Here is a 12,364-nt window from a genome sequence, read left to right on the forward strand (position 1 = left end):
ATAAATACGACTGAACGATCGATTGATTCCGGGAAACCCAGGGGGGTGGGGGTGGGGACTTACAGTGAGAGGACTCACAGAAAGTCCTGGGAGATTTGGAGAGACAAAGCTAAGCACGATTGCCCTCAGCCTGGTGTTCTCGGGCCTCTGAAATCTGGTTTCAGAAAAAAGAGCCTGCAGGGGGCAATCAGCGAGTAGTAATTGGCAGACCCTGGGTGGTCACTTGGAAGACTACTGTGAGGGGGGAATGTATTTATCAACTCAGTCAACTGTATTTAGCGAGCGCTTCCTGGGTGCAGAGCACTGTACTGAGCACTTGGGAGAAGACAGTACAACAATAACAGGCTATTTTCCCTGCCCACAACAAGCTTATGATCCAGAGGGTAAGGCAGACATTAATAGAAATAAATAAATTACAAATATGTACATAACTGCTGTGGAGATAGAAATAAATAAATTACAAATATGTACCTAAGTGCTGTGGGGTTCGGAGCAGGGAGGAACAAAGGGAGCGAGTCAGGGCGACGCAGAAGGGAGTGGGAGAAGAGGAGAGGAGGGTTTAGTCAGGGAAGACCTCTTGGAGGAGATGTGCCTTCAGTGAGGCTTTCAAGGCGGGGAGAATAACAGAGTAGATCTCCACTATATTGTACTCTCCCAAGCATTTAGTACAGTGCTCTGCTCATAGTAAATACTCAATAAATATGATTTATTGATTGATGGGCCTCTGGGTCTTGTAGTCCAAATAGGACTAACAGGATATGTGCATTTACCAATTTGTACATTCCGAGTGCTTAGTACGGTGCTCTGCACATAGTAAGCGCTCAATAAATACTATTGAATGGATGAATGAATATGCATGAGTTTTAGGTGATGCCCCATTTTCTGTACTAGCCTGGTCACTGCGCTCTCCCCCAGTTAACGGAGGATCACTCCTTCTCCTCACCCTCCCACTCCACAGTCAATCTGCAGCCCACGGGCTCAGACCGGGAGGGACAGAGGACAGCGATGGCAGATCCCTACCCTTGTGGACAAGCACAGCCCGAGAGGCAGGGCAAGTGCGCCGGGACGGTCAGGTTCAACAGTTGGTCCTCACAGGTCCTCTCTCTGCTCAGCCCTGCGGTGGCTCGTGGCTGGCTGCAGTTCACAAACACCTGGCCGGGGGGGCAGGTGGAGGCTGAAAGACAGAGTGTGATCTCGTGAAACTCCTGCCCTTCAAATTTCCTTTGGCCTTTGCGATGGGATTGGTGCCTGACGTAGTGGATAGAGCGAGAGCCTGGGAGTCGAAAGGTTATGAGTTCTAATCCGGACTCCGCCACTTATCCGCTGTGTGGCCTTGGGCAAAGACACTTTGATTCTCTGGGTCTCAGTTACCTCATCTGTAAAATGGGGATTGAGACTGTGAGGCCGATGTGGGATAAAGAAGCAGCGTGGCTTAGTGGAAAGAGCCCGGGCTCGGGAGTCAGAGGTCGTGGGTTCTAATCCTGACTCCGCCACTTGTCAGCTTTGTGACTTTGGGCAGATCACTTAACTTCTCTGTGCCTCAGTTACCTCATCTGTAAAATGGGGATTAAAAAAAAACTGTGACCCCCCCCCCATGTGGGACAACCTGATTACCCTGCATCTATCCCAGCACTTAGAACAGTGCCTGGCACATAGTAAGCCCTTAACAAACACCATCATCATCATCATCATAAGGACCGTGTCTAACCCAATTTACTTGTATCCACCCCAGCACTTAGTACGGTGCCTGGCACACAGTAAGCGCAGAACCAATACCACAGTTATTATTAACAGAATGGGGTGGGATCAGAGCTAACCGTATCCCTTACCTTCATCCTAATAGTAGAACAACCCATACCTCCAACAACACGTCTTCCCTGCCCAAGGCAAGTGGCGGAACAAGGATTAGACAAATAAGCCCTGTAATTTGTGCTTTATGGTTTTGTCTCCGCGTCCGTCCTGCCTCCTCCAGAAGTTTTCTATGGCCACACCACCCTGAACGAGCTTGTCTGATCTTGGAAGCCAAGCAGGGCCCGGCCTGGTTAGTACTCCCCTTTCGGACTGTGAGCCCACTGTGGGCAGGGATTGTCTCTGTTTGTTGCTGAATTGTACTTCCCAAGCACTTAGTACTCTGCACACACTGAGCGCTCAATAAATACAACTTAATGAATGAAGTTAGTAAACTCCATGGAGTTAGGCTGGGCTATGCCTCCTTTCTATCCCACTCTTCAGAGAATAATATACATTGGCCCATGACCGAATGAATTTCGATCCACTCAGGGCAGGCTTGGAGACAAATCCTGTTTGACCCTCAGTATCGAATGGGCCAGGCAAAAATCAGTGCTTTGTACAGTGTCTGGCACATAGTAAGTGCTTAGGAAATACTGCCCCTTCCTCACTTTCCATAAGTGACCCTAATAATAATAATAATGATGATGGTACTTTTAGGCGCTTACTATGTATGTGTCAAGCACTGTTCTAAGTTCTGGGGTACATACAAGCTAATCAGGTTAGTCACAGTCCTACGTTGGGCTCACAGTCTTAATCCCCATTTTAACCTTAATCCCCATTTTGCAGATGCAGGAACTGAAGCCCAGAAAAGTGAAGTGACTTGCCCAAGGTCACACCACAGGCAAGTGTTGAACCCAGGTCCTTCTGATTTCCAGGTCTGTGCTCTATCCACTAGGCCATTCTGTGACTATGGTGGTACAAAGACTCAGTGGGACACAAATCAGCTTCCATTCAGTGGGACACTGATCAGGGTTAGAGTGGAGAAGCCTTCAGCCGAGACCTCTGGGTAAAAAGACATTTTGAGGTTTTCCTCTTTGGGGCTGAGAGAACAATCAGAGCTTGGAGGTCGTTTCAGTAAGGGCTCACCTAATCCCGTTGAAGGATTGTTTTGTGTGAGGCCGTCCCCCTCTCCTTCTCCATCTTCCCCGAGCTACTGGTCTGCAGGGTTGGGGGCGAGCCTGGTAGCTTTTGCAAAAGTGGGGGCACGCTGTTATATGGCAATGATTTCCATCTCTCAGGCTATTGGGTACCCACAAAGACCAGAGACTGAATCGCACCTGGATTTCCTGGGGTATCTCAAACAACAACAATTACAAAAAAACCCTCCCGGATGAGTCCCCTTGACCTCTCAGAGCCCAACTCACCGGCAGCTTTGCTATCACAGCTCATCATCCCATCTCTGCAGTGGCTGCAAAATACACACCACATCATTAACACACACACACACACACATAGAGCTATCTGGCTTCACTCACAGTACCTTAACTAGGATACCAAGAATAAAATTAAACTCTCTCCATTGTGGTGTTTTTCAAATGCTTTCTACATACTACACACTCTACTAGAGGCTGGGGTGGACACAAGATAATCAATGCATCATATTTAATGAGCCCCTACTGTGTGCAGAGCATTGTACTAAGTATTTGGGAGAGTATAAAATAACAGTGTTGGTAGACACATTCCCTGCCAAATTGTGCTTACAGTCTAGAGGATATGGTCAATCTCAGTCCCGGTTCCACCAAGGGCTCACATTCCCTCTAGACTGTGAGCTCTGTGTGGGCAGGAAATAATAATGTTGGTATTTGTTAAGTGCTTACTATGTGCAGAGCACTGTTCTAAGCGCTGGGGTAGATACAGGGTAACCGGGTTGTCCCACATGAGGCTCACAGTTAATCCCCATTTTACGGATGAGGTTCCTGAGGCACAGAGAAGTGAAGTGACTTGCCCACAGTCACACAGCTGACAAGTGGCAGATCCGGGAGTCGAACCCATGACCTCTGACTCCAAACCCGGGCTCTTTCCACTGAGCCACGCTGCTTCAAATGTGTTTATTGTTGTACGCTCCCAAGAGCTTAGCACAGTGCTCTGCACACAGTAAGTGCTCAATAAATACGACTGAATGAACGAATAAATAAGTAGGAGGGATAGGAGGTATCAAATCCCCATTTTATTGTTGTATCGAATGCTCCCAAGAGCTTAGCATAGTGTTCCGCACACAGTAAGTGCTCAATGAATACGATTGAATGAATGATTAAGTAGGAGGGATAGCAGGTATCAAATCCCCATTTTACAGATGAGGAAATTGAGGCACAAAGAAGTTAAGTGACTTGCCCAAAGTCACATAACAGGCAACTGGTGGAGCTGGGATTAGAATTCAGGTCCTCTGACTTCCGGTCCTGTGTCCTTCCCACTAGGCCTCACTTCTCCATAGTGGGTTCTTCCAGTTGCTGGCACATTGCTAAACAAACTCAAGCTTTCTTGTTTTATTTTATCAGTAACAACTGGGCAAGGAGTGAAGAGTTTTTTCAAGAAATGTGCTTGTAGGCCACGAGGGTTGTCTATTACAACAGCCACCGCCGCAAACAGGAGCCCTCCAGACTTACCAGTTGCCCAAGGATGTAACGATATTTTCTCCAGGTGGATATTGGATTCCTTGGAAATAGCAGGGGCACTCGCTTCTGCAGTGGAAGAAGCAGATAGACTAGGGCTGCAGCTCTCTGACCAAGGGCCCCTCACCCCCTCCATTTTATGGTATTTGTTTAGCCCTTACTATGTGTCACTCTTCTAAGCTTTGGGATAAATACAACTTGACTAGGTCAGACACAATCCCTGTCCCGCATGGGGCTCACAGATTAAGTAGGAGGGAGAACAAGTATTTAATCCTCATTTTACAGATGAGGAAACTGAGGCACAGAAAAGTAAAGTGTCTTGGCCAAGGTCACAAGCACACCTTTGGCCGAGCTGAGATTAGAACCCAGGTCCTGCTGACTCACAAGCCCTTGTTCACTCCATCGGGCCACACTGCCTCTCTCGAGAGGGAGAGAACCGGAAAAGAGCCACAGCAGCCTCAGGAGGGGCCCAGAACGGGTGACAGCTGTCGAACCCCCCATTCCTTGTGAGAACCCCAGTATCGTCTGCCTGATCTTGGTTGGAGGTGCGGGGAGGGAGGGGCAGGAGTCAGGGAGTTGGGAAATTTACAGACCTTAGAGGGCTTGTGGAATTTGTGGGGAAGCCCTAGAGGTTGGTTAATAATCTACTGTTCTTTGCCAGTGTCAAAACACTAGCCAAGTCAGAGTCTGTCTTTATCTTGTATTTACCTCTGCCACCTTATGAACTACTTAACTTGTCTCTGGGGATGGGATGGTGAAAATTGTGCTGAGAGGGATAAAGACACAGAGAGAAAGAGAGAAAACCACATTGGAGCTACAAATAAACTTCCTGACATGGCCACCAGCCAGACAGGTGATTGGCGGAGGCCGGGCGCTCTCCCAAGTGCTTAGTACAGTGCTCTGCACACAGTAAGAACTCAATAAATACAACTGATTGATTGATGGACAGATGACCATTATTTATAGCAACGATTTTGTTTTTATAGCAACAATAGCAACAATTTATTGCTATTGTTCTCGTCTGTCCGTCTCCCCCGATTAGACTGTAAGCCCCTCAAAGGGCAGGGACTGTATCTGTTACCGATTTGTACATTCCAAGCGCTTAGTACAGTGCTCTGCACATAGTAAGTGCTCAATAAATACTATTGAATGAATGAATGAATGAATGCCCCAAGGTTTGAGTAACATGGACATGGAGCTGGACTAGATTTTTATTTTTAAATGGCACTTAGGAGCTTACTGTGTGCCCCCAAAATGTACTAAATGCTGGGGTAGATATAAAATAATCAGGTTGGACACAGTTTCTGTCCCACATGGGGCTCCCACTCAAAATAGGAGGAAGTAGGATTGAATCCCCATTTTAGAGATGAGACCGAGGCCCAGAGAAGTTAAGTGACTTGTCCAAAGTCACACAGCAGACAAAAAGCAGAGCTGGGATCAGAACCCAGGTCTTCTGGCCCCCAGCTCTCTGCTCTTTCCAATAGGATACTCTGCTTCTCTAGATAACTGGATGTTCTCTGGAGTTTGCCACTAGCTCTACAGTTCCCATCAGTCAGTCTGTCAATCATATTTATTGAGTGCTTACTATGTGCATAACACTGTACTAAGCACTTGGGAGAGTACAGTGCAAAAATATAACAGCCACATTCCCTACCCACAATGAGCTTACAGTCTAGAGAGGGAGACAAACATTAAGAGAAATAAATAAATGACGGATACGTACATAAGTGTCGTGGGGCTGGAGGGGGGATGAACAGAGGGAGCAAGTCAGAATGCGCAGAAGGGAGTGGGAGAAAAGGCAAGGAGGGCTTAGTCAGGGAAGGCCTCTTGGAGGAGATGTACCCCTAATAAGTCTCCGAACGGGGGGAGAGCCATTGTCTGTCAGATATGAGGAGGGACGGCGTTCCAGGCCGGAAGCGGGACATGGGAGAGGGGTTGGCGGTGAGATAGACCAGATCGAGGTCCGGTGAGAAGGTTAGCATTAGAGGAGTGAAGTGTGGGGCTGGGTTGTAGTGGGAGAGTAGTGAGGTGAGGTAGCAGGGGACAAGGTGATGGACTACTTTAAAGGTGGCCTGCCCCCGGGGGCCCAATCACCTGCCTCCTCTTCTGCCCACAGAGGATCAATCTATCCATGGCATTTTCATAGCGCTTACTATGTGCAGAGCACCGTCTGAAGTGCCTGGACCCGAGCAATACAACCAAATGAGCAGACACGTTCCCTGCCCCTAACGAGCTTCCAGTGTAGAGGGGGAGCGGAGCCGAGCCCCCAGCCGTTGCCGGCGGGTCACCCCTACCTGGGAACGCATCTCCCGGCCTCGCTGCGCAGGTAGGTGCCGGCGGGGCAGGCGCAGCCCTCCACACACTCTCCGCTGCACGTCTCGGGCACCGAGAGGGCCTGGCAGGTCTGCCCGCAGCTGGAGGAGCAGGAACTGTACTCCTGAGTGTCCTCGCACGGCACGGCTGTGCAGAGGAGAGAGGGTCTCAGGCTGTGGCCTGCAGGAGTGCCCCCCTCCCCTTCCTCCTCCGACACACACGCATACGCACACCCTAAACTGTCCAAATTACCCAATGCCCTCCAGTTCACTACCTTCATCTCCTCTTCCTTCTCCCCATCTCACTCCAGTCGACAAACCTCTGCTGAATGTGTCTGTTATATTGTTTTATAGAGAAGGATGAGCCTGGAAATCAGAAGGTCACGGGTTCTAATTCCACTTCTGCCACTCGTCACTTCCCTTCTCTGGGCCTCAGTTACCTCATCTGTAAAATGGGGATTAAGAGTACGAGCCCCACGTGGGACAGGGACTACATCTAACCTGATTACCTTGTATCTACCCCAGGGCTTTAAACAGTGCTCGATATATAGTAGGTGCTTAATGAATACCATAATTATTATTATTATTATATTATATTATATTCTCCCAAGTTCTTAATGTAGGGCTCTGCACCCAATAAGCACTGACTGACTGATGACTGACACCACCAGCCTGGGTCCTCCTTTATCGTGCGTATGTGCGCAAAGACAGGGCGTGGGCCCGAGGGGCGCTTGATGTCTTCTTTCTCCAGGAGATCTGCTGCCCTGGCTGAGCCCAAAAAAGAGGATCCCCAGGGACTCCAAAATTCCACTCGATCCCCAAAACCTGTCCAAATTACCCAATGCCCTCCACTCCACTCCCTTCATCTCCTCTTCCTGCTCCCCATCTCACTTCAGTCAACAAAACTCTGCTGGCTGGACACATGCTCCGGACACGGGGTGCTAGGGAAACCAAGAAAAAGAGGACTGGCTAGGAAACGTGGCCTAAATTAAATCTCTCACTAGGCCGCTGTGGGCCAGTGCTGCTTTTCTCAGCAGGCCTGGCTGCCAGGAGTGGGTATATGAGTTGGAAATAGCTAGGGAAACCACTCTTACAATATTGGGCTCACTTTCCACGGTTATAATGTTGGTATTTGTTAAGCGCTTACTATGTGCCGAGCACTGTTCTAAGCGCTGGGGTAGACATAGGGGAATCAGGTTGTCCCACGTGGGGCTCACAGTCTTAATCCCCATTTTACAGATGAGGGAACTGAGGCACGGAGAAGTTAAGTGACTTGCCCACAGTCACACAGCCGACAAGTGGCAGAGCTGGGATTCGAACTCATGAGTCCTAACTCCAAAGCCCGTGCTCTTTCCACTGAGCCACGCTGGTTATAACAGAGCCTTGCAGATAGGTTCAAATTCTACCAGCCCAGTGCATTCATCAAAGGTTTTTCCACTTTTATCTGTGACGCCTCTCCAAACAGGACACCTCAGTTATTCAGGCATCCATTCGTCCGTGACAAGTCCTACTGACGTGCCCCAGATGTGACACGAGGAAGAGGAGAACGGGGAGGAGGAGAATGGGGAGGACAGGCGTAAGTGGACAGTCACCCAGACAAACAGACCCACACTCACTGCAGTCTGGAAAATGAGGCCGGAAGTCGACGGAGACCCCGTAGCGACGGCACTGGTGGGCATAGTGGGCCAGGGCGGAGCAGAGGCAGACCTGCCCGCACTTGCAGGTGTCCCGGCGGCACTGCTCGTAGTAGGAGACGGGGCTGAGGTAGGAGGAGCACGGGGCAAAGAGCTCTCCGGTGAGGATGCTGCATGACTCTGCTGCATACGGAGCTGCCGAGAAACACGCGGGACGGTCACTGACACCGCCAGAGTCGGTCCCGTGCCTTGGTTGGCCGAAGCTGAGACGTCAGTCGCTTAAGCAATCAGTGGTATTGAGCACCTACTGGATGCGGAGCGCTGTGCTTAGCACCTGGGAGTTGTGCCAGGAACTTGGATGCCATAGCAAACCTAGGTGAGCTAAAGTGGCACGGCTCTGCCTCCTCTCTACTTTGCCTTGCCCCTCATTCTCCAGTGAGGAAAATCAAAAACGGAACATGAAAACAGGAAAAGGTTCAATTTCCTCTTTATTATTATTTTTATGGCATTTGTACTTACTATGTGCCAGGCACTGTTCTAAGCACTGGGGTAGATACAAGGTAATCAGGTGGTTCACAGTCCATGTCCCACATGGGGCTCACAGTCTTAACCCCCATTTTACAGATGAGGTTACTGAGGCCCAGAGAAGTTAGGTGACTTGCCCAAGGTCACACCGCAGAAAAACGGTGGAGCTGTGATTCTTCTGACTTCCGGGCCTATGTTTTATCCATTAGGCCCCACTGCTTGACATTATTAATATTATTATTATTATTACTACTACAGTCACATTCACTCCACCCTCAGCCCCATGGTACTTATCTACATATCCATACTTTTTTGAACGTCAGTCTCTTCCTCTAGACTACAAGCTCCTTATGAGCAAGGAATGTGACTACTGACTCGATTCTATTGTACTTTCCCAGGTGCACCGTAGAGTGCTCTGTACACAGTAAGGGTTCAATAAATACCACTGATCGATCGATAGATTACCACTCACCCGCCTGCAGGTGCACATCACAGGGGTCCATGGGAGGGCTTGGACCCTCAGAGGTGCATGCAGATAATGTTTTCCAGGAGTTTCCAAACAGCTGCGGGGTGCTCTCTGGCACTCCCACCGGAGACCTGCAGCGAGAGAAGGAGATTCAAACAATGCCACCCAAGGGCTGTAGAAGCAATGGGGTTGAGTGGAAAGAACTTGGGAGTCAGAAGGATGTGGGTTCTAATCCCGGCCCTGCCACCTATCTGCTGTGCGACCTAGGGCAAGTCATTTAACTTCTCTGTGACTCAGTTACCTCGTCTGTAAAATGGGGATCAAGAGTGTGAGCCTTATACCATCAGCAGCAGCACAGGCCTGGGAGTCAAAGGACCTGGGTTCTAATCCCAGTTCTTCCACTTGTTAGTTGTGTGACCTGGGGTAAGTCACTTAACATCTCAGTGCCACCGTTGCCTCATCTGTAAAATGGGGCTTGAATAACTGTTCTTCCTCCTATTTGGATTGGGAGCCCCATAAGGGACAGAGACGATGTCCCACTTGATTGACTTTTATCTATCCCAGCACATAAAACAGCGCTTAACACATAATAAATACCATTTAAAAAGTCACCAAACCCATCTATCCAAATCAAAGACATTCCCAACTCTTGGCGACCCTTGGCGACCCATGGATAACTGAAATCCACTGATAATCCAAAAACCCCTTTCAAGGTCAGATCCTCAATCTCCTTCTCCAGACCTTTTGGCAGAGCTGCTGGAAAAAAGCAGAAGTGATGGCTTGGAGAAGTCTTTCTTCCACCTGGCCCCTCAGGAAATGGTCAGAAATCAGAGCAAAAGAGAGGCCAAGGGGTCGTGCGTGAAAACTGAGTGTGCTGAAGAATTGAGAGTGGACATTACAGTCCAGTAATGTAATTGCTTGCACAATAGCCAGGGCACGTTTCCTTCTTTGGCTCTATTTTTTTAAATGGTATTTGTTAAGCGCTTACCACGTGCCAAGCACTGTTCTAACTGCTGCGGTAGATACACGCTAATCAGGTTGGACACAGTTCGGGTCCAAGATGGGACTCACAGTCTTAATCTCCATTTTACATATGAGGTCACTGAGGCTCAGAGAAGTGAAGTGACTTGCTTCAAGTTGCACATCAGACTAGTGACAGAACTGGGATTAGAACCCAGATCCTCTGACTCCCAGATCTGGGCTTTTTCCACTAGGCCACATTGCTTTGCACACAGTAAGAGCTCTATAAAAAAAATTGAATGAATGAATGCCGAGATGGCTGCAGGAGCCAGGGGACGACCCTGGGGTTGAGGGGTGCCGTCTTGCTGAGACTTGGATCGCTTGACTCTCTCGATTCCCCACGGGGGGCTCTCGGCTCAGGGGCCGGGGAGAAGGCGGAGCTGGGGAGGGAGAGAGCAGAGGACACCACCTACAGAAAGTCATCCTGCATGTTCCCGTTGAAGGTTCCGCACAGCCCGACGGTGTCTTCTTTCCAGCGGGCGTCCACCCGCAGGTAGAGCCGCAGGCCCTCGCAGTCGTACATCACCTGCACCCCGATCCTGGTCCGCACTTGCAGGAAGATGGAGGACAGCTTCCGGATCTCAAAGGACTCTGGGGGAAATGGAGGAGAGGCTGGCACGAGGCGGGGAGGACAAATAGGGACCTCCTCCCATCCAGCTGAGAGTTAATAGAGGGACGAGAAAAAAGTCACCACCTTTGGAAAAAGCAGCCTAACCTAACCTGCCCAGCCGGGAACCGCAGGGAAGCTGATGGGCCTGAGAGGTTGGCAGTGAGGAAGACAGCGCCCCGCCCCCTTTCCACGTCTTCCCCTCTCCTCACCATCGGTGTAGGGCAAGCTGATCTTGTACTGGTCAGACAAGAGGACATCTCCCGAGTGAGTCAGCGTCACCTGCCTCCGGGGGTCCTGGTTCAAGATGAGATTGACTGACTGGATACAGGCTCCATCCTGGTTCTGGAGACAAGGGCCTGGGCTCAGGGTGGGCCTGGGGGGATCATCGGGGCCCAGTCCTCATCATGAGGCCCAAACCCTCTCTGGCACCTTCCGCCGCCTCTCTCGGCTACCATGAAGCTCGCCATCTTCGGGCCCACTGGTCCAGCTGTCTGCGAGTGACTCAGACCGGATTCCCCAAAGTCAGTCAGTCAATCAGTCAATCGCACTTGTTCAGTGCTTACTGTATACCAAGCACTGTACTAAGCACTCAGGAGAGTACAATATAACAATAGAATAGGCACATTCCCTACCCAAAATGAGGTCAGTCTAGAGGGAGAGACAGGCATTAATATAAATACATTAGAACCTCACCCCAATCAGTCATTTTTGTTGAGCACTTACTAGATGCAGAACACTGTACAGAGCTATGGGAAGCCAGATTTCAGAGGGTCAAGGAGAGAATTGGAGGAGAGGAATTTGAGATAGCGGGTGTAGGAACTCACTCAAGGAGTTTGTTGAAGAATGGTAGGAGGGAGATGAGGCAACAACTGGAAAGAGCCACGGGATCAAGCAAGGCTTTGTTTTTTTTTAGGATAGGGGAGACATGGCCATGTTTGAAAGCACTGGGAAAGATGCCACTGGAGAGTGAATTGTTGAAGATGGCTGTTCAACAGGGAAGAAGGGAGGGGGTGAGAGTTTTGATAAAGTGCAAAGGAATGGGGCTGAATGTACGGGTGGTGGGAGTGGCTTTTGAGAGAAGGCAGGAGATCTCCTCTAAAGATACTGCTGAGAAGGATAAGAGAGTTGAAGAGGGGGCCGAATGGGAAGAGACTGAGGAGGGGTGGGGAGGTTTTAGGGAGCTCATACCTGATGGTGTCAATTTTCTTAATAAAGTAGGTGGCCAGGTCACTGGGGAAAGGGATAGGGCTTAGGGAGCACTTTTTCCATTTCCATTCAAATTCTTTCCCCCCACAAAGCCAAGCAGCCACTCAGTCTGCCTTAATTTCCCACTGACCCTAGGGTTAGGATGACCAGATTTTGGTAAACGTGAAGTTAAGAGAAGTGGCAGGGACTAG

At 49.6% G+C, this 12,364-nt stretch overlaps 1 protein-coding gene across 1 annotated transcript in view; it reads right to left on the reverse strand.

The window, feature by feature from the left end:
- The window catches only part of OTOG (otogelin), a 126,639-nt gene that overhangs the window by 89,769 nt on the left and 24,506 nt on the right, over window positions 1-12,364 (reverse strand). The window contains exons 14-21 of the mRNA XM_029061316.2: window positions 11,177-11,309; window positions 10,771-10,948; window positions 9,344-9,468; window positions 8,329-8,541; window positions 6,695-6,860; window positions 4,395-4,469; window positions 3,156-3,199; window positions 1,021-1,174 (exon numbers count right to left, since the gene is read on the reverse strand). Coding sequence (XP_028917149.1) covers window positions 1,021-1,174; window positions 3,156-3,199; window positions 4,395-4,469; window positions 6,695-6,860; window positions 8,329-8,541; window positions 9,344-9,468; window positions 10,771-10,948; window positions 11,177-11,309 — 1,088 coding nt within the window. The remainder of the gene's footprint in view (window positions 1-1,020; window positions 1,175-3,155; window positions 3,200-4,394; window positions 4,470-6,694; window positions 6,861-8,328; window positions 8,542-9,343; window positions 9,469-10,770; window positions 10,949-11,176; window positions 11,310-12,364) is intronic.

The sequence above is a fragment of the Ornithorhynchus anatinus genome, chromosome 3 (assembly GCF_004115215.2).
Source record: "Ornithorhynchus anatinus isolate Pmale09 chromosome 3, mOrnAna1.pri.v4, whole genome shotgun sequence".
NCBI lineage: Eukaryota > Metazoa > Chordata > Mammalia > Monotremata > Ornithorhynchidae > Ornithorhynchus > Ornithorhynchus anatinus.